Source organism: Setaria italica, chromosome II (genome assembly GCF_000263155.2).
Source record: "Setaria italica strain Yugu1 chromosome II, Setaria_italica_v2.0, whole genome shotgun sequence".
In the NCBI taxonomy this organism is placed as follows: domain Eukaryota; kingdom Viridiplantae; phylum Streptophyta; class Magnoliopsida; order Poales; family Poaceae; genus Setaria; species Setaria italica.
In genome coordinates, this window is record NC_028451.1 from 36,918,828 (window position 1) to 36,940,672 (window position 21,845).

The window sequence follows — 21,845 nt, forward strand, 5'->3', positions numbered from 1 at the left end:
AGGATTATATTAGTTTTTCATCTATATTTTTAGAATTGCTAAGATATCATGACTCTACATAAACAGTGCACGAGGCTCAATAGATCAAACCACTGTCTATCCAGTGTTATTCTTTTAGTAGGAGGCGACGTACCCGTCGATGCGGGGTGCATATGGTGACTTCGTCAATCTCGAGATCTGTGAGCTCATATGTGCTTATAGGAATAAGGTTGGGTGCATGTATTCATATGGATGGATGTGTTGCGTGAATGTAAATGTTCTTCTGTGTTTCCAAAAAAAAGATAGTTATGTTTGCTCCTCTCGTTTTAATGATTCAAGTGGTCATGACTAGCTCGTTTAGACATTGAGTTGGGACTCCGATCATAACAACATTTGGCGTGATGCCTAATCAACAGGGTGATTCGCGATCTTGCTGGATTACGGGTGGAATAAAAGAGGAATTTGGAGTTCAAGAGAAAAAAGGTGAAAGAACACACCGAGCTTCCTCTCTAGAGGGAAAAATTAAACACGTCGGTGATCATTGGACAAAGTGCTGGTAGAAATAAACAGGCGAGGGAAAAGATTCCAATGGTTGGCCGAAATATGCAATAGCGAGCGACAAGTTATCATGGGCTTGATTTAGAGTTGGAGCAATTGAGGTCACTGGTGACGTTCAGATAGCCGCACCGAATTGTAAAACCCCCCAAAAATGGAAAAAAAAATTCCCATCTCCACCAGTTTCCCTAGAGCGGAATAATCAGCAGGCAATAGCTGCGTAGAGCGTAGAGCAGCATTTTTCAGTTTTCACGCCATGTTGAAGCATGGATATGGTACAGCCTAGACACCCGCAAGAACCGAACTGTTTGCCACGAAATTCTCCTGCATTTCCGGCGAGTTCTTCCAGGACAACAGAGCAGGGATTTAGAGCCCAATGACCTCGCATTTTGCACATCTTCTTTAGAGATTGAAAAAAAAAACAGCACCACCTTTTTTAAAAGAAAAACTGAAACAAAATCCTTTGATATCCATTTTTTGGGGGATGCGCAGCATGTGATGTGTTTTAGCTGTTTACCTTCACTTTCAGAAGGTCAACAGATCTCCTCATTGCAAGCTGCAGTCTTGCAGAGATGCCCCAGCGTGGCGCTCGACCGAGCCGCATGGTGGGGGCGGCATGGGCATGGGCAGCGGCCACCGGCCACCGGCCACCGCACAGATCATTGCGGATGGGGAAGAACATATTCCTGTACATTTTCCAATTAGGGAAAGAGATCTGTTCAGCGCCATGGGCGGCCCTGATCTGACCCACCCTTTTCCGGTTGCCCTCGGCATCAACTTGATCCGCGACTGCTATAAATGGAGGCGCCGAGGTGGTGGTCGACCAGCCCAAATTGGGAAAGTGTAGGGGTGAGAGCTGGGGAGGTGCAGTGCAGTAGCAGTGAGCGGTGTGCGAGTGAAGCTGCAGAGAGAGCAGGAGAGGAGGGGCCTCGCATGGCGGTGAGAGCTCTCTGCTCTGGTAGCCAAGGATGACTTGCCTGTGTTGGCCTCCGGCTGCAGGAGGCTCTCCTGCGGCGTGTGGTCTCGCAGGCAGTCTCCTTGGCTAGCCTGAGCGGCTCTCATCCTTCATGCCAGGCTCATCTCCTCTTCAGTTTATGTTTATCAGTTGCTGCACGCGCTCGAGTTCACGGAATCATATATCTGCAAATGCTTGTTCAGTTATGCACATGACATTGCAAAAACTAGCAGATCAATGGTTGTATGCATTAACACACAGCACTTGGCTAGCTGGTTTGTTGCATTGCTCTTCTTCTTTCGTGAATGTAATTTGATAGCCTTCGCTTTACTCTTGACGACGTGTGCAGCAGAACCAGGTCAAGAGCTAGAAATGTTCGTGCAGACGAAATGCAGCCGTGTATTGCTTTATTTTGCCCGGAGCAAGGGACACGAGGGCAGCCGGGCAGGGGTTCTTGTTGAAGGGCACGTCCAAGTGAAGAAGGAACACGCAATTATTTGCCTTCTTCTGTCCATATTCTTCAGCTGCAAAGTCAAGCTAGATAGGTGGTTATGCAATCGAATGACACTAATATTCTCATGTATAGTTTTTCATTTGAACTAACGGTACATGTTTTTTATGAGGACGTACCTCTTGAAGGACTGTAAAAGCTTTTTTCAATTCGGTTAAGAGTGAGAAAAGACAGAAGCACAGAATAGATGGAAATCTTTTAATTTGTTCCGAAGTATCTCCTAGTTAATAATAAAATTATTTTTTTTGAACGAAATAACTCCTGGAAGCCGCCTAGAAGAAAATTATTGACCCAATTACTTCTTTGTCTGGAGAAATTTGAGAACTGATTGCCTGTGATCCTGAAGTGCATGTTCTGTTCCGGAGTCTTTGTTCTCCACATCTCTATAATCTCTAACTATCGAAATCTGCCCCATAGATTCTCAAACCACAAACTTCCACGTCATCTCTAAATAAGAGCCCTGGGATGAAGCTTTGGGAAAATCTCAATCATCCGTTCGTTAGCCTTGCATATCGTTTTTCCCTCGCGAAGACTCAGCGACGTTTCACGAGGACGCCCGGACCTGAACAACCTCGCCGTAACTCTGACTCTAGCGGCAGTTCATCTCCTCATCTCCCTGATCCCGAGCACCGCAGTTCCAGCCAGCCGATGCTTCTTCATCCCCGTCCACGAGCACCGGCCTCGATCCCCCTCCCCACGCGGCACTGCACCTGTTGTGTCGATCCACCGAATGTCTGCATCATCGACACCTCCATCGGTGTTCACCGGTTAGAGGATCAGAACAACTCCATCGAATAGGTAACGATGCATCCAGTGCTGCTCTGGAAACTGAAGAAGTAAACGTAGGCAGGGTCATCAAAAAAGAAGAAGAGGAAGAAAAAGACAAGTTCTTTTTGCTGCTTGAAAAGTTTCCACGGCCTTGAAACCCATGATAATTCAAGTTCTTGATTCAGATGGTACAGATCTAAAATTAGATCCCCAATCCTTTTATTCTTTTGACGAATCCAGATTTCAAAATGCTGCAATTTGGTTATCCAGTGCTCGACAATCCATCGATCTTAAATACAAAAGCTGTGGCCTCAATTACTTGATTTCGTACTTGGTAGGCTATACGCTTCACCTCATACATTCACTGTATGAGTTAGCATCGATGTACATTTTATATGTGTACTAAATTACTGGTGGCCTTTATTTTTTTTTTCACCATGAACTCTCAAGCCACATTGTCCGTTTGATTTGCTGCTTTCACCAAGTTCCAGTTTTCCACTAGGAGTTTTTATGCATGCATTGGTGCAGAGCCCATTGAAAGATTTGGTTAGCTTAAAATGGCACTTTCTTTGTGCCACACGATTTTATGTTTGCAATACTAATTGGCAATTTGGCATCTCTTCATTTCGTCTTACTCTGCAACTAGTGGTGACCCTGCACTCCACAACAACAGGGCACTAGTCTGTTTAGGCATCCATTTCGAACTAATATGTTTGCTCATTAACTGAATCAGCGGAGAAACTGCCATTATCCCGTAGAAAATAGGCACTACTTGCAAGATAATTAGAGAAACTGGTCACATGCACACGCGGCAGCACATTTCCATTTCCTAAAATAAAAGGAGCGAATTGTTCACATGTTCGGAGGTTCAATCTATTATATGCTGACTGTACTCATAGTAGAAATTCAAAATATAATCGCGAATTAATTTGCTCAAGTTCGACATCTCAATGTATGAATGATGTAGCTAGCTGCCTAGCCTAGCTTACTGAACAATTAAGACCTTTGTTCGACTGGCATCCGGCAATCACTGAGCAACATCACAAATTCAGTAATCTGTTAGAGAGGTCAACATCCAATCCAAGGGCCCATGGAAAATCACAAGAACACTATTCTGTCTTCTGCACCAGTCAGTATAGCTACACAATGGATCAAATCCACACGTATCCTATAACAGCTTTCTGAAGGTCAGAAGATGACCCAACCTTTTGAAGGTCAACATGATCTTCGCTGAGATCTGCAGGCACGCATTGCGAGAACGACGGCATATATTCCCCGGACCAGGTTTTTCCAATTTCGGCAAGGGATAAGGTGCGTAGCCAAATCGTTGACACACGGGCATGCAAGATCTGGATAGGATCTGCACATTTCTAGAAAAAGATGAGCCAGTGAGGATATGTTCTATGCTGCAAGTGTCGTTCTCCGTTGAGAGGAAGCATTGGTATAGCTTTCAATCTTCCATGACCTCATCACTTACTCATTTCTGTACTTGACAGGCAGTATAAATACCCGATGGGAACGCACTGCATAGCATACAAGGCGCGCGCACACACACACACACACACACACACACACACACCGTACCGTGTGAGAAAGAGATCAGTGGCAATGGCAATCGATAGGAGCCTGTCCAGATAGCCAAGGATGACTTGCCTGTGTGGCCTCTTGGAGTGAGCTCGAGCTTAGCTAGCCTTGTGCATGATGATGCTTTGCTCTCTTCCCGTGGTCTCACAGGCAGTCTCCTTGGCTAGTCCGGGCGGCTCTTATCTGAGGTAATCGTCTGAGGCAATGAAGCATGCATCCTCCTGAGTATAGCTGGGCAGAGGAGTGGCCTCGCATGGCGATGAGGGCTCTGCTACGGTAGCCAAGGATGACTTGCCTGTGGTCTCCTGCTGCAGGAGGCAACCCATTTGGCGTGGATCTGCTCTCTGCTGCGCGCGGTTGGTCTCGCAGGCAGTCTCCTTGGCTATCCTGAGGGGCTCCCATCTTTCCTGCCAGGCTTATCTCTTCTTCGACTGAAAGCCAGAGCTTGGCATGTAGTAGAGCACACGTCATGTTATTCATCCTCGATCTTTTTCCTGCACTTAACCCGATCGACAGTTTAACTTGACTTGGAGTGTGCAGCAGAAGCATCCATGGCCGGAAGGACCTGAGGAAATGTAGCAATGTGCCGCATGCTTTTCGATCATCCAAAGCAAGGGGCAGCCCGGGCATGGTTTCTTATTGAAGGACACACAGAGGTGAAGAACGAACACGCAAAGGATGGAGATGAGATGTGCCAAAAGAAAAACTCGTTGCTCTATTCATTTCTTTCGGCTGCAGCCTGCAGGCAGAGTTGTAAAGCTAGATGGCTCGATATGAAATGCAATGGCACTGAGAAAAAAAATATGGCTCAGAATGCATGGAAATGCGTGTTGTGCCTTGTGATTTCCTAATTAATGAGAATTATTTGCACAGTTACTAATTTGTTTGGAGAAATTTGGCCGTATGAATTACTTGCTTGAGCTGCTTGCCAATGTTCCCATGGAAACTGACGTATATATATGTTATGTTTCTGACCTGACCCTTGGCTCCCACGATATTCTGGAATGCAACACTCAGTTTGTGCAACAAGAAAGGGACATCATTTCTCTTTCTTAATGGTAATTTTTTTTTTTGGAAAAAATTCCGTTAAAAAAATCCTGGGAAAAAAATGCAGAGTGCTTCCAGAAGCAGAAAGGGCTAGGATACATGCCCTTGGCACCCTAGCTACCTGATGCCAATTAGGACCCCTTGTAAATATCCTAGCCCTTAAGCCAAAGGCATAATTATAGGACGTAACCTGTCTTGACAACAACCCTAGGGCCTCCAGGGAGGAGGTTCCTAACCTTCTCACCACACGTTTGCACATTTCTTTTGCTTGACCTTCCCTTAGCTTGAGTTTCTCACCTCGAGAGGCTCTCACCACACTTGTTCGGGCAAATGCTCTTTTACCCAACAGTAAGGTCCAATTCTTTACTTCCTCCGGCTGCTCTTCTTACTCCTCTTGTTTGTCGGATTTGGAACAGTAGCCACCAGTTTTTGGGTTTATCTTCTGCTCCCTTTTGGGGCGCCTACCCCATTTGTCTAGGAACCCCTTCTGTAATCAAATTGTTCCTATGTGAATGGATAGAACACTTGGTAAATCCCTTAAGAATATATCCGTTCCTTACAAGTTACAAAATCAATGTTCAAGAGCTCCAGAACTCTTTTCCTTTATCAAAAAAAATTCAAGATCTAGATCAAGAGAATGCTCACTTGTTCAGAGCTACTATGTTGACTGGAAATGGAAATGCAGGTACAATTTGAAAAAAATTCAAAGTAGTGCAAATGTGCAATGCACAAGGGAAAATAACATAAATTCGATATGCCAATACATGTATGATGCATCTAGCTGCCAAGCTAACTAAACAATTAGCACGGCTGTTGGACATCCACGCGCATCCATGGAAATACAATTACACAACTGACCATCCATATTTTCCCATGTCTGAACAACTTTGTGAAGCAACAAAGGATGCAACCTCTTGAAAGACAATACAAGACCTTCATCGAGATATACAGGCACGCGTTGCAAGAACAGGGGCATATATTCCTGGTCCCGGTTTCCAATTTCGGCAGCGATAAGGTGTAACCGAATCAGTTACATGTATAGTCTGGATGGACCTGAATATTTGTCGGAAATGGAGGAACTTGGATATGTTCGATGCAGCATGGGTCTTTCTACTTCTCTGCCAATTTAATTTCTGTACTTGGATAGACAATATAAATAGCCGATGGAGGCATTGCATTGCATACAAGACACACAAACATGACTACACGAGAGGGAGAGGGAGTTGGAGAGAGATGGCGATAAGAGCTTGTCAAGATAGCCAAGGATGACTTGCCTGTGCCCTCTCTCTGAGTGAGCTCGGGCTGCTTGCCCTTCATGTGGTCTTACAGGCAGTCTCCTTAGGTAGTCCGGACAGCTCCTGTCTGTATGCCATATTTTAATATCGAAAATGCTCTGAATATTGCAACAGGGGGCATCTCTTCTTTATGCAACACATCTTCAATTCAGAGCAACTAACACTAACACATCATATATGCAGAAATTTATTTAGTTTATGTGCTCTAAATATTGCAGAAGCCATCTGTTTTTTCATGCAAACACATTTGTTGAAAACACACACCCCTTCTTTATGCAAACACACATCTAGTTCAGAGCAATTAACACACCATATATGCATAAATTTATTTAATTTTTGTGCTCTGAATAATGTAGTCGGAACCATATATTTTTGAACATATTAATGGTTGGAAATAAACAATATGCATACAGTCTAGAGAGCAGAAAGGCAAATCTATAGAAAACGGTCAAAAGTCAAATGGGAAAAGAATAAAAAAAATTGAAAAATGAAGTAATGGTGGAAGCAAATCTATGGCAAAAATTCAAAAGCCAAATGGGGAAAAATAGAATCTAGAGAACAGAAAGGCAAATTTAAAGCAAAAGGGTGAAAAGTCAAATGGGAAAAAAAAACTAAAAAACGCTAGAGGAAGGGCTTGAACCTTCGACCTTGTGGTTAACAGCCACACGCTCTAACCAACTGAGCTACTCCAGCCGAACGGACACCACGTATCTTAAAATTTTTAAAAACTAATGCACACGTGCTACTAGTCTGAGAAATCCCGTCGTGACTCAAGTAACCGCAATCCGAGGCCCATTCTATTGATATGGGCTGCAAATGGGGAACGTAGGCCCATGACGTACACCATCTGTGAGCCCACTGCGGCTTAGTGGACCCGCAAGCCTCCGCCGAGCCACAAGAACCCACGAGACATCATTCATCAACAGGCACGCGATGCTAACGCCCCGCCAGTTGTGGAACTGGAGGAAGAAGACCTGGACGAGAAGCGATCGGGCATCGGGGTAAAGCGAGCAGGGCACGGCGAGGCGGCGACGGCGCCATGAGCTACCAAAAGATCCCGGAGTCCTACCCACCGCCAGGCAAGTACACTCTTCCTCTCCGCCCTCCCCAATAGCTAAAACGTTTCTTGATCTGAATTCCCCGTCAGAGATCCCATCCTCTCCGTTCCCAATCCGTCAGGTACAGTACAGATCGAGCCGTCGCCCTTCTGGGAGCCGGAGTGAATTTGCCGTGCAATGCAGCGCCGGATCTTATCTCGGATAATTGGGGTTTGGAAGGCTCATCGCTGATCTGATCCGGGTTCTTGTGCTGTTTCCACAGGGTACTCGCAGCCGTACCCGCCTCCTCAGGCTCCACCGCAGGGGCCTTACTACCCGCCGCAGCAGCTGCCGCCTCCGGGGTACCAGGGCTACTTCAACGACGGGCAGCAGCCCTACGGATATCCGCCACCGCATGGCGGGCATCACCACCACGGCCACCATCACCACCATGATGACCATCATCACCACTACCATCACCATGGCCACCACCACCACCACGAGGAGGATGACTGCTGCCTCGGCTTCCTGAAAGGATGGTAATACAGACCTTGCTCTGATCTGATCACCTGAGGATAGGAAGAGGAAATCATACCTGTTCTGATACAATTTATGTTTCTAGGAAAAAAAAAAGACTGACCAGATTTTATATAAGGGAAGGAACACAGTAAATGTTGCCATCGTCAAAGAAACTTTTTTTTTTACCAAAGGCATTCGCCCAGCTTTATTGAAAGCTTAGAGAACATTTACATCGTCAAAGAAACTGATTACCAATGTATCTCAAATGGAGGTGGATCATCAAACCTGACTATGAATAGCTATCCTATCCATGTATGGTTGGAACAAAAAACAAAGGCAAATTTGTTGTGTGCAGACCTCTTAATGAAAATGGGTAACTAGGCATAAAAAAGTATATACTGATTTGTAAATATGTGTTCTTATCCCATTATTAGAAAAGGTGGATAGCCTCAAAAGCAAAGTTACATCATGAAAGCTTAGTAGCATTTCACTTATTTATGTCCCCTTGCTTGTTATCTCTATTCACTGTCATTGTTAGTTCCCTTACTGTTTGGCTGTTTGCACATCTTTGCAACACTAAAGTCAAATCCTGAAATTATCCGCAAGTAGAAACTGAAAGCATGTGTACAGCGCTAACAAATGTGATTTTAGTAAACTGATTTTGACAGGTTTTATTTACTGTATGGATAAGAGCAAACATGTTTACGTGATTAATACATGGCCTTTTTATAACACTCTATAATAGTACCATGCAGATAAAAAATGAACTATGGCTGTATGCTGACTTGCTGAGCTTTGACTATCTGATTTGTTCTGAAGTAGTTTATATGACTAATGTGCTGGATTAGTTTATTTATCTTGTGGTCTGATCCCGACATCAGTTGACTTGGTCTCAATTATTTTCTTTTTGGAGGAAAATATACTGCCTTATAGGTGTTCTCTAGACTCTATTATTTGCACCAGCCACTTGTGTTGACTAAAAATGTTTGTTATTTGATAAGGGCATTGACCTAGTTTCGGTATATACCTGTTGAGCTCAATAAAGATTCAAAGAAAATAGTATACAGATTGACCTCTGTGTTATGGAAGCACTCGTAAAAGTACTATCGTAAGAAACATCATTTTTGGGCTTGATAATCATTCTAAGTGTACTTTCATAAGCGAGGCTATCTCAAAAAAAAATCATTCCAAGTGTACTTTGCATGCAAAGTTATGCAGAATAACATTAAATCTTAAATAAGGACTGAAATTTATACGTTGAGATAGGCCTGGTAAAAATGACAGTGTTTATGAGGTTTTTGTATGCGCAGTACTTGCTGAAAGCAAACTTTGTACCGATACAGGTGTATGTCTTGATTTAAAGGTTGCTCAAGAAAATTATGTCCAAATGCAGACATGCTTTACCTAGTGAAATACTCCCTCCACCCCGAATTACTATTCGTTTTGACTTTTCTAGATACATCAGTTTTACTATGTATCTAGACAAGTACATATCTAGGTGCATATCAAAGATGTGTATCTAGAAAAGATAAATGAATAGTAATTTGGAACGGAGGGAGTACTAGAGAACGTTGTGGTGCTGCCGCCTATTTCACTTTATTTCAAAATTGCAGAGTTCTAAGCTGACCTGACCGTGTTTCCTTTTGCAGGTTGGCCGCTCTTTGCTGCTGCTGCATACTGGATGAGTGCTGCTGCTGCTGCTTCTGACATACATGCCCTTGAAGCCTCCTTGTGTCTGGCATCCTGGGACAGCAAAAATTATCTGTGCATTTGACTTGCTATGATTTTTGGACAGTATGAAGTGAATCTTGGTTGTGTTACTTTTCGTAAATAAGTTGACTCTGTTTCTGTTAATAAAAGGTTTATACAAATTACAATGTTTCGTCTTTATCTTTTTGTACTGGTTTTCGTCGGTCCATGAAAGGATGGTATTGCATAAGGATCACGAAACACTTTCGATGTATTACTAGAAGTGGATGAATTGCTTCGTAGTTTGCCCTCCATCGGATTCTGATGGGGAAATAGAAATGGGCTTATTGATTTTTTTTGGACTCCATCGCGTAGAGATCTTATCATGGCTCACTCGGCCCACAGGAGACATGGCCCACTCTAGAGGTCTCAGGAACCCGCTCGGCCCATGGGAGGCATGGCCCGCTCACCCGGGAAGGAAGGCCCGAGACTCCGAGCGCGTCGTGTCCAACCTCTTTTTTTCTTCCTTTCTCCGCTTTACGGCTTCACCCCTCTCTATCGGCCTCTCTTTCCTAGCGGTGATCACAGGGCACCCGGCGGCGCCCTTGGCCAGGCCAGATCTTCGTCGGGCGCTTCGACGGCGACGAGCATCCGACACCGCCAGGTTTTTCCGCCCATTCTCTTCCTTTCCTGCTGCGCGAAATCGAGACCCCAAACCCTAACGTATGTTATTTGTATTCGGATCTGACCATGTGTTTTTACCTACTAACTTCGATTTTTCGCAAAAAAAAAAATGCGTTCTGCATGTGTGTACCCATGCCTTAAACTGGGCTGGAGTTAGGACTTAAGAGTCACCTTTATTTTTTTTCAAAAAAAAAACCCTTAACAAGCACCTCTGTTTGTCTAATTTCATATCTCAAGTTCTCAACTCGCTGCTGAGACCAATGATGCCATTTTACCTGTAGTTGCCTCGAGAATACAATGATACAATTAACAGACGATACATCATCAGAGCCATGTATATTCAGAGGAACAAAAACCTTATGTCCTTACATTCTCATCTCAAACCGTTGTAATGTTTCTAAATGTTTAAGCCTGAGCCCCTAACTGATACAACATTTCTGCAGATTGCAGAGTGAAGGTTTTCTTATTTCTGTTCCTGTATTTTGGAGTTTAACTCTACAAGCTTCGGAACATGTTCAAGAATACATTTCAGTCTGGGTTCCTTTCCATTCTTTATAGCCTTGGGTAGGTAGTGTGGTTATCCCATATTAGCTCCTTTATGCTCTCATGTGATCTTTGAACAAGATATCTCATGCTTTTGTGTTGTAATTTATTCAGGACCAAACCATTGCAGATATGGGACAAGGAAGGTTCGTTATCTTCTTGATGTCTCCTCTTTAATATTCGACGCTTCTATGCTGCAAACACCTTTTTTTCCTTTGTTCCATTCTGTTTTGTTGACAGGGAATCAGGGCATTGTTTAATTTGGTTTGGAATTGATCTTTCAGCTGCTGAAGCACTGCTTCTGATTGTTGTTTTTCTTAACTTTTTGTTTGCTTAGTGTGATATAAATTATGAACTTCATTTGCTAGAACATACTTGCATTGGGTTGATTGTTGGATTCCACACTCAGATAATCTGTTACAATATAAGTTAAATTCTGGAGCATGAGTCAGTCTACTGGCAGATTCTTTACAGTTTACATATTTCTTTTTGTATGAACACTGTGACCTTGATTTTAAGGAAAAAAAAGTGCTTTTGATATCATCCTGACATCTGAGATTATCACTCAGAAACAATATATAATTTATATGAAATAGTTATATGAAAAGAGTATATGAAAGCTTGGATCGTAAATTCCTGAGTTCTGCTAGATAGCTGTTGTACCCTAGTTATAGTTGACTGTACCTAGGTGAGTACGGTGTTTAAATACTAGAAAAGTAGCATATTTAAAATTTGACTTGTCCATCAGTACATGTGTTGCAACTTGCAAGTGTGAAACTTTTGCTAGAACCTAAAGACATTCATGCTTCATTCTGATTTACACTAATCTTTTTGTCAAATGCATCATTTGTGTTTCTAATGCTTTGTCCATATGCAGTTGTGGATGGGCACATTAAACGGCCTCAGGATGAGGATATCCAGTCTAATGTACTTGAAATCATTGGAACAAATGTGCAGTCAACTTACATCACATGCCCAGCTGATCCTTCTGCCACTCTTGGAATCAAGCTTCCGTTTCTGGCCATTATTGTGAAAAATCTTAAGAAATACTTCACGTTTGAGATCCAAGTTCTGGATGATAAGAATGTCCGTCGGCGATTTCGGGCATCAAATTTTCAAGTGTGTAAGAGCTGTTAATCATTCCATTTTCCGTAGCAGTAAATTGTGCGCCGTGCTTATCTGTTAGATTTATTATGTTTTCATCGGTGACCCCATATCGTTACCTCCTTTCTAACTTCAGTTTTGTTGATCCTTTTTACTGTTGAACATCATCAGCTATCTGTAAACAGTATTTCACAAGAACATAGATCCTAGTAAAAAAATGGTGGAATTGCATGCCGCTCTAGGATCAACATTTGGTACTTGCAATTTTCTATTTCATACTTAAGAATAATAGAACTATGTCAGTTCTTGGATTAAACAAACAGTACATGCAAATACAAGTTTTATACCTCAGCTATTTTAATTTATTTGAGTAGTGTTATCCAGTCTCCAAATGTCTTCTGCTTCACCTTTACCTTGGGCTTTGGGAAACCGGAAAGAAGGATATATCATTATCCCTGCAAACTTCTACTCATGAATTATGTAATTCTAGTACTTAATGCTCCTTACCTGGGCCTGTCGCTGTTTTCGGCATCTGTCAACAATATGGGTGTGAAAATTCTGCAGTCGTCATGCAAATATTTAGTCTTATATTTCACCTTGTTTTTTCCTTCCATTAGGCACCTAGAAGTAATTGTAGACATAATGGTTGATGTATTTGAGTTGATTGGCGTGTTCCGTTTTTGCACCTTTATTTTTTATTTGAGGCGCCTAAAGTGTGTACACAATGTGCATGCAATCATCCTGACTTGTAAAACCTTTTTGCAGTCTGTTACAAGGGTGAAGCCATATATCTGCACAATGCCGTTGAAGCTTGACGATGGCTGGAACAACATTCAGTTGAACCTCGCTGATCTGACAAAAAGAGCGTATGGCACAAACTACGTTGAGACGCTCCGGGTGCAAGTTCATGCAAACTGTCGGCTCCGCAGAATTTATTTCTCGGATCGCCTCTACTCAGAGGAGGAGCTGCCACCTGAATTCAAGCTCTACCTTCCAATCCAAGTGAGAACTCCTCGACGTCTTTACTTTGTTACTTTGTTCTAAACAAATGTTTCTACACTTCTTACCTATCTACTATATCCTTTTTTTTGTGAACTTCAGAAATCATAGGAATCGGAGCAAGCATGGTGAGACTTTGGTCACCAGAAGGCAGAAGCCGGACCACATATCGTTTCGACGCTCGCTAGTGCACAGCTGCGCATTTTGCCTTCCTGAGACCAAGAAAAGTGTCGGAATGTTTTTGTTGGTTTGCTGATTGGTGTCCACTGAACGACTAGGCTCCTGTGCTCAGAGCAAGGTGACTGGCTGTGGTCTTACCCAATGACCTTTGTGTATGTGACGACTTGAAATGTTAATGGGAACCCTTTATGTACTGGTCCTTCTGGTCCAGAGCAAAAACCAACCCTTACTGGCCGCTGCCTGGCCATTTAACGTGCTTCTTCCGCAGTGGTGTGGTACTATGTCTATGATGGTAGTGTCATACTGTCATGTGACCACTGATCCGTTAGATGCATGCCAAGCGTGATCGCATTAAAAGCTTCACTTCTCTTCAGCGTCAGCCGTGCCGACTCCCGCAGTCCTCCAGTCCTCTATTCTGGCTCTCTGAATGTACCCGTCTACCTCTACCCGAGAGCACTGCGTGATGCTTCAGAAATCTGTGGCCCTCTCTGTAACCTGTATCGAACTGTTAACTGTTCGTGTGATTGGACACGAACAATTGAAATTACTGACTGGGCACGAACAGTCGGATCGAGCAGCGGCCTCTCGCTTTTCAGTGGAGATTGGAGGCGCTGCCCTGCCGGCACAGGGCTCAGGCCGGCAGCACTAGCAGTTCAGCTGAAACGCTTGCTGAACGCATGTAACCATGCCGCTTTGACGCTAGCGTTCGTTGTTGGCGTTGGCGGCGAGCAAATGGTCGGGCGGCCTGCGTGCGGGCCAAGCACGCCACCAGGGCCGCAGCCGCAGGGGGACCAGCGCGGCGGGGCGGGGGCGGTGACCACCGGCCGCGCGGCCCCGGCCCTCATGCCGCCTGATCCACGGCGCAGAGACGGGGGCGGCAGGGGCTCGGGAGGGCCGAGCGGAGTAAAAGGCACCGCGCAGGTGCAGTGCAGTGCAGCAGCATGCGCCGCACGCCACGCGCACAGGCGCCGCGAGCGGTGAGCCCGCCCCACGCCCACCACCCGCACGGCACAGCCGGCCCTCGTCCGTGGCGGGGCAGGGTGTGCGTGCGCCGGGGCGCGGGCAGGGGAGAGGGCGTCCAAGGCGCTGCGCGCGGCCAAAAGCTGGCGTACGTAGCATTGAGTGGCCGGTGCAGCAGGTCGGTTACTTGGCCGTTGTGGCCGGTATGCGCGCCGCCCTCGTCGTACGGGCTCTCGTCGCCGGGCCCCCGCCATGAATGACGGACGGACAGATCATCGTGCCATGGCATTGGCATCGCAGGTGCACGGCGGCTGATCTCTGATCGAATAACCCGGCCCTGGATCGTCGTGGCGACTTGTTCGTGTGCCGCCATTAGAGGCTTGTGTTGTGTCTAGAACACAGCGGCATTTGGAACTTGGGAACCTTTCGTGACTGCCCTAAGTTACAACGGGTTCCCATGAATGAAACGAAATTCCTGGCTTTTCAGACGAGATGGTAAAACCCCCCACCACGGCGGCGAACCCGGTGGCGACACGTAGCATCCTAGGACAAGCGCCTCCGCCACAAGCGCCAGCTACAAACAGCTCCGATCCAAATGGCTGTTGGCGGCATTGCCTTGGCTGTTGGCTTGGCTCCCACCGCGCGCCAGCGCCTTGCCCCCACCCCGGTACAGTGCGTCCACGCAGACACGCCGCCGTCGCCGCCTGCCACCTGCCGTCGCCGCTGGCCGCCTGCTAGCACGTGCATGCAATGGTGCAACCGGCCGAGCCGTGCCGGGGGTCCATGCGACCATGCGCCCGTGTCCCATCGATCCCACACGGCCGGTAGGGATCGGAGAGCCCGCGCGCCCATGGCACCGGCGGCCCCGCGCGCGCAGAGATGAGAGATCCATCGACCGATCGATCCCGTCCGGGCGTCCCGCCCTGCCCCGGCCCGCCCGGGATCGGCAGCTCCGCCTCCATCCCTCGCTGCCGCGCACGGTGCCCGTGCATGCATCTCGTCGTCGACCGAGCGGCGCAGGGCCCATCGCCTCAGCCAGCAAACTGTGCGCGCGACGCGACGCGACCGATGGGCCGGGGCGCAGTGATCTGAAGATGCTTTTCGGACGCGGCTGTGCTCGGCCGGATCGGTTGGAGCTGCCCCAAGTGGGACAGCGACAGGGACGGGGATGGGGAGGGCCACTGTTTCGGGCATGGCTGGCCGATCGACGCCTCGACGGGACTCCGCCGATGGTTGCAGGCGGATGAATGGATTGACCCGGGCAGCCAGCCAGCGCATCTCATCTCGCTGACCAGCGGCAGCCCGGGATGGGAATCGGGTGACCAGAGGACCATCGGTCGAGACACGAGAGGCTCCCTGGCCCTGGCCTTTTCTCACTTGAGCTGACAGCCTGAAGCGACGCGGCTAACAAACGATTAGACAGACGAAACGAAAACCTCCATCCCGTTACCGGCACCGGCACTGTCCCTACTCTCCAGTCTCCATCCTTGGTTTAGTCTTTCATTTTCCTTTGATATTTTTCCTTCGTCCTGCATGCATTGAATTGGCTCTTGCAGCAAGTTGAAGCGACTGTTTGTGGTTGCTTTGCGTCGCAGGCACAGGCTTTTGCGTTAATGCCGTCGTCTGGATTGATTCAGGTTACTGTGCCTGCGGCGGCAGCTGCCCCAGCCCACAGGAAACGTAATGCGCGAGGATTCAGCAGCAGTGGCATCATGGCGGGTGTACCCCTACTACCGCTGGATTGTTTTGACCGGGCCGTGCTTCTTCTAGTCCGGGACGCTGGAACACCCTGCACTGCAGGCCGTGAAAAGTGAGGAGAATCAGGGAGGGCATGCAGCATGGAGCATCGTGCCTCCTTCGGTTCGTACATCAAGCCTGCAGTGGGATCTCTTCCAAATAAACATGCCCAAGTTTTGCAAATTTTACTTGAAACGAATCAAAACTTGTGAACAAGATGAAGAACACTGTGGTGATAATTAGGTAAGTAGCATGTCCCTTCGCGAGGCAGCCTCGTTCTGGCCCCAGGCCGCTGGCCGCGGCGACCGCTCCGGGACACGGCCACGCATCGGCCCATGCCCCCGTGCCGGCTCGCTGCCCTTCCCCCGCGCCCGGCCCCGGCGCTAGCACACGCATGTCGCGTCGTCGTCGTCATTGTCATCGGTCATCCCCGATCGATCGGACGCGCAATGCAACAACGGCCTGCCGCTTCGATCGATCGAGCGAGCGAATCCGGCCGCGCGCGAGGGGTTAGCGTCGCCGTGTCAGCCTCGTCCCCTTTTCATGCGTAGCCGGGCACCGGCCGGCCGGCGGGGTCCGGGCGGAGAAGCTAGCCTATCGAGATCGCCCTCGCTGTCCGGCCGTCGCCGTCGTCGCCACCGAACCGAGCTGGCCGTGTCGCGCGGCCGGGACGCCGAGCTGATGTGCTAGCTAGCGACCGCGTGCGTCAGGGCCGGCCGGGCTGATTGGACGACGGCCGTGGGGGTTATGCACCGTCGCCCACGCGGTTCCGGGCATCAGATGGCGCCGCGCCATCGCTCGAGATCGACACGGATTGTTCGCATCGGTCAAGTGGCACTACTGGCAGATGGAGTCTGGAGGAGAGGCACAAATGATTGGTTTCCTGCTGGAAAGCTTGGCCACCCACCTGCTCACTGAACTTTGCGGTTTTTAACTTATGATGATACGATGTTTTCACCAAGAATTCGGTTCACAAAAAAGAAGTAACCTAACCCATGGAGTGAATAATTCCCTTGTCGTTGCAGTAGATGGTAAGGGGCCGGCATGATGGTTCTGTTTGGTTTCTATTTTGCGGTTTTGCCAGCAGAACGATGTTGTGGTTGAAGGCTTCGGCAAACAAAATTGGTGGATCGGAATAGACGGCGCGAGTCTTCTTGCATTCAGGGTGGTGCAAATTGTTCCTAACGTACAACGCCAATCTGAAGAGGAATCACAGCTGAGCCAGAGCCAACTTATTGTACATGCAGGGACCAGAAGTACCCGATGGTACAGACACATTTACTGCACGATATTATTAAGTACACTATTCTAGCTACTTGGTTAAAAAGGATTAACAACAACTCACGAATAGTCCCATCATCGTAAGGCATATTTTGGTAGACGAAAAGTCTTCTAGAGTAGATTTTGACCTTTAATTCTCCTGCAATAATTTTAAGTTGATATAAGATCACTACCATCTGAAAGCTGATTTGAATATAAATCTATTGATGCAACTTTTCTGCTCTCAATATGTATATAATGTGATTAACCTTTGGTCAAAATTTATAAAGGTTGTTTTTTCCTAAGTCAAAATATGCATTAAATTTAAGGACAGAGGGAGTACAGAACATTGACCAATTTCCATGCTGTAAATATATATTCAAAACTTAGTGAGACACAGTCGCTCAATGGGCAGCATAAATTTACTTTTTGTATGAACAAATGACCTTTTTTTTCCTTTTTCCAGGTAGAGTACAATGGCAAGAAACCCTTTGGGAAGAGCCCCAAGAGCAACAATGCCTAACTGAGGTCATACTAACATAGACTTCAAATCTAATAGCGTGTAACAAAGTCTACTACTACTGCTAATGCTAGCTACTGCAGGGTCCCGTTACAACCACCAGACAAGGGGATGGATTACGTCCAACATCACAAACTCATCTGGTGCTACCTTCTACCTCCGTCGATCACAGCATTATTTCCTCCTGCAGATGCGGAAAACAAGCAAACAAACACAATTATTCAAAATGAATTTTGAGAAAGATATATAAATTCTGCAGGATATGTGTCCTAGTTATCTTGGAACATAGCTAGAACTTCAAACATGGCTCCACTAAACTTTGCTGCATTACCTGTCGTCATCGCGTAGGGTCCTCTACTTGGTTTCTCCCTCATTCTCTCTTTCTACTGGAAAGAGCACATGTGGTTACTGAAAGCCACTTGATTGAACAGCTCTTGCCTTGGCTCTTGCACCATGTAGCTGCCACTGTCCTGAAGGTTAAGCGACGTATAAGTGTCAGCTGATAACAGTACTTTGGAGCTGAATCCTGAATGATCATGTGGTAGAGGGCAATGAACAGAAGACGAACCTGAGGGAAAGTGATGTTGGCGCTGCCATCGCCGTGAAGCTCGTAGGAGGGAGAGGAGTTGGAGGTGTTTGTGTCCATGATAGCTTGGGATGGAGCTCGGTTCATGACAGAGGTCGGCATTGCAAGCGCCTCATGGTGGAGCATTCCTTCCATTTTCTGATGCAGTTATGATTGTGAACAGTGAACACCATGACAAGAGGGGATGGAACAGAGATGATAAAATATACAGTTTAGCGAAAAGATTGTAAGATTTTGCATACTTGAGTGTGGTCACTGAAGGCATCACTGTCCATGCCAAAACCATACAGCACAGGACTCAGGGAAGCAATTCTCATGGAAAGGAACTGCAACACATTACACAACCAAGAAGTGAGCTTGTCAGTTGTCACATAGTAATATCTTTTTTTAAAAAAAAATCAACTTTTATCATCTACTCTAGTTTGCATTTATTTATTTGGTAATGTGTATTACCTCAACTTGGTTCTGCAAGGACTGAACATAATTGATAATCTCATCCAAAATGAGGGCTTTCCCAGTAACCTACATTAGAAAAAACATATATTTCCCTCTGAAAATTAGTACCATGCATTAATTTTGCAACAGGCAATTTATTTGGTGGTTAGCAAAATTAACCTTGTCACAGCCAGGGACCAGGGCCTGCAGCATCCTCATCCTCTCACTGATTCTCTCCCTCCTCACCTGAAGAAAAATGCCCCAACAAAATGAGCAAAAAGAGGCCCAAACAACCACGCTAAGCAACACAAAGCCACAAGTCAACAGGAAAGATGATGGTGAAAATTTGCAGGCAATGGTGCGCAGTACCCTCTCTGCAAGGCTGTGGCTGTCTGTTGCTTGCCCTCTCCTTGCCCTGACATGGATGTACCCCTTGGGCTCCTCCTCCTCATCTACCTCCTTGCTGCTTCTCTCTCTTTTTCCTCCCCTCTTTTTGGTGCTCTCCTTTGAGTTTGAGTCCTGCTTGTTCAACCACACAAGATCAACAAACTGTATAATGAAATGCAGAGCTCCTGCCAATTTGCTTCAGAAAGGGAAAAAAAGATCAAAACTGTGTGCCACACCTTCATGAAACTAATCTCTATCAAGAACTATAAGCTTTTTGTTATGAATGAAACACTTTTCTAGTGTTGGATGTAGTAAGTTAAACTACCTTGGATTGAGCAGAGCTCAGGCTGGCACAATCTTCCCTGGTCTTCCTGATCTTCTTGTCCTCAGAAGCAGTGCCTCGTGGAGGGGTGTCAAGGACCCCAGATGAGGTCTCCAGCGAGGATGAGTCTGCCGGGGCCGTCCCATGGCAGAACAAGAAGCTCGGCGTGCCGTGGGAGGCGTTGGCGAGGCCATGCTCCATGTGCTGGTGGGAGAGGTGCGAGAAGTTTGCCATTGGCCAGCAGCTAGGCGCCTGCTAGTGATAGGCTACTACCTGCCTCCTGTGTGCTGATGCTTAGGCGTAGTTTTCTTGGCAAGGAGGTGGGGTGGAGAAGCAACAGGCCGGGGGTTCAATGGTGACTCGCCATTGGTTTATATACAAGAAGCTCGGGAGGGCAGAGGAATGTGTGAGAGAGAGAGATGATAAGACCAAATCATTACTCCTACATCTCTATTGATGGATTATGGCAGTAGTAAGAAAGGGCCCGGGTGTCCCTTGCTGTAGTAGGATATGATGAAATAATTGAAGAAATGTCAATCAGCAATTCAGCATATTGGTATGGTCATGTGGGTAGGGCCTTACCCTTTTCTCTTTTCTATTGTGCATTTGTGCCCAAAGTTTTTTTAAATTTTCTTTTGAGGGGTAGGACTATTTGATGGTCAAGTGTTGTGTGCAAGGCTGTGAGCAAGCACACTGTTTTCCCTCTTTTGGCAGCAGCTGTTTGCGTATGAGAATTCGGAGGACAAGAAGGAGCCTCTGGCTGAGTTCGCTAGTATGATGTGGGTGGTAGCCTAGCCAACCAGGGTTTGACCCTCCCTTTTGCTAGATTAGTATAATTTCAGCGGGGCTTATTGAGAATATGACTCTTGTAATGGGAATGGTTTTTAACTTTGATCACCAATAACATGTGAAGAATCTCTACAGTTTCTATCTCTGGTCGTTGGCTGAAGTCTAAACAAATTAAAGTTTGTGAACAGTAATATGCAGGTTAAGCATTCTTCTCATGCACGCCATGAGAAGGTTATATGAAAGTTTGCAGAAGTTAAGGGTAGAAGAGATTAAACTCACCTGCGGTGTGTGGTGGTCCTGCGTGTCATAATGGAAACATCAAACGTGATTGAGGACTGAGCCTGAGATAAGAGCTGCTGCCCCTGCCCTTCTGGTTTCCGGGCTTCTTCAGTCCCCTGCAACATCACCTACAAAGTAGCTGCGTCATTAACTGCAAGTAAAAAAACCATGTGACAGTAAATGGTAACTATCACAGTGACACAACAGATCTTCTCCCTGGCATGGTCATCAGGATTCAGGACGGGGTAGCTTTTGAGTGGCTGCAAGCATGAAGCAGGCAGGCAGGCAGGAGCAGGACGGTCCACGACGATCGATGCATGTCAGTCTACGGCCTTTTGTGCTTTCCGGAGGACCCAAGAAATTGCAGGGTTTTTTTCCGATCTTTCAAAAAAAATGCAGGTTTTTGCCAAGCATTATTCTTGGTGTTCTTTTTTGTTATCACACCAAAATAAGGTTTTTTCCATTTCTAAGCTGACTTTTGTAATATGTCTCCTTTTTTTTCCATTTGAAGATATATAAGGCTCCTGTTCGGTCGCTCTCAAATATGAATGTCACAGGTTTCCGTGAACGATCAAACTCTCCGAGACTTATGTGTTGTTTTCTTTTCTTTTTCTTTTATTAGATTACATAAAGGAAGAGGTGTGTGTTGTTTTCTCCTAGCATGGAGTTGCATGAGTCGATCAGATGAACCCTAACACACATTGTTTCTTCAGCGTGTAGTATATGCATCTAGCAGGCGACATTGGCGAGCCTTGCACCTCCGGTTCTCGATCTGACCCTGAACAAAACTGCAAGGTTTCTGCGAAGCTGATCGTGTACTGCAGTGTTATTAAAGAACTGGATCACAGGGTAGCGAGCTACGTCCTACGTTGGTAGGTGGCTAGCTCATCAGTTACTCGAGATATTCAGATATGCTACTCAAATCTTTCACGCACACTGTAAGGACCGATCTTTCCTGCACGTACGTACCCCGTTCCTGAATTCTGCAAACGTGCCGTACGCACGCACGCACGTACGTGCATCTCTAGGTAGGAAATAGTGTATTATACATGACCCCCGAAGGTGCTTTCGCAGGCTCTCGCAGCTGGGTACATGTCACCTACATGTGTGCGCACTTGAGC

The 21,845-nt window shown here is 46.4% G+C and overlaps 3 protein-coding genes, 1 long non-coding RNA gene and 1 other non-coding gene across 6 annotated transcripts; 3 read left to right on the forward strand and 2 right to left on the reverse strand.

The window, feature by feature from the left end:
- The first annotated feature begins 1,376 nt into the window (after positions 1 to 1,376).
- Positions 1,377 to 2,213, forward strand: LOC111256494. Of its 2 annotated transcripts, none has more exons than XR_002676602.1 (2): positions 1,377 to 1,764; positions 1,839 to 2,213. It is a non-coding gene; the product is annotated as an uncharacterized LOC111256494 (long non-coding RNA). The 2 variants fall into 2 exon arrangements; XR_002676603.1 differs by having other exon boundaries at positions 1,842 to 2,213.
- A 5,100-nt stretch (positions 2,214 to 7,313) lies between these two features.
- On the reverse strand, positions 7,314 to 7,387 carry TRNAN-GUU. Its single transcript has one exon. It is a non-coding gene; the product is annotated as a tRNA-Asn (tRNA).
- Positions 7,388 to 7,612: 225 nt separating this feature from the next.
- On the forward strand, positions 7,613 to 10,138 carry LOC101779141 (cysteine-rich and transmembrane domain-containing protein WIH2). The gene is made up of 3 exons (XM_004957250.4): positions 7,613 to 7,773; positions 8,015 to 8,270; positions 9,900 to 10,138. Exons 1-3 carry the CDS (start codon positions 7,734 to 7,736, stop codon positions 9,955 to 9,957), a joined length of 354 nt encoding a protein of 117 aa, XP_004957307.1. The 5' UTR covers positions 7,613 to 7,733; the 3' UTR covers positions 9,958 to 10,138.
- A 308-nt stretch (positions 10,139 to 10,446) lies between these two features.
- LOC101779544 (cilia- and flagella-associated protein 20) lies at positions 10,447 to 13,730 on the forward strand. Its single transcript, XM_004957251.3, has 6 exons — positions 10,447 to 10,603; positions 11,067 to 11,187; positions 11,281 to 11,312; positions 12,044 to 12,285; positions 13,036 to 13,272; positions 13,372 to 13,730. The coding sequence occupies exons 2-6, from the start codon at positions 11,135 to 11,137 to the stop codon at positions 13,378 to 13,380; spliced, it is 573 nt and encodes a 190-aa protein (XP_004957308.1). The 5' UTR covers positions 10,447 to 10,603; positions 11,067 to 11,134; the 3' UTR covers positions 13,381 to 13,730.
- A 4,025-nt stretch (positions 13,731 to 17,755) lies between these two features.
- LOC101779934 (transcription factor bHLH137) lies at positions 17,756 to 20,082 on the reverse strand. The gene is made up of 8 exons (XM_004957256.4): positions 19,660 to 20,082; positions 19,317 to 19,466; positions 19,128 to 19,193; positions 18,966 to 19,034; positions 18,755 to 18,838; positions 18,495 to 18,650; positions 18,258 to 18,396; positions 17,756 to 18,110 (listed from the first exon to the last, which is right to left on the reverse strand). The coding sequence occupies exons 1-7, from the start codon at positions 19,888 to 19,890 to the stop codon at positions 18,310 to 18,312; spliced, it is 843 nt and encodes a 280-aa protein (XP_004957313.1). The 5' UTR covers positions 19,891 to 20,082; the 3' UTR covers positions 17,756 to 18,110; positions 18,258 to 18,309.
- Positions 20,083 to 21,845: the final 1,763 nt, after the last annotated feature.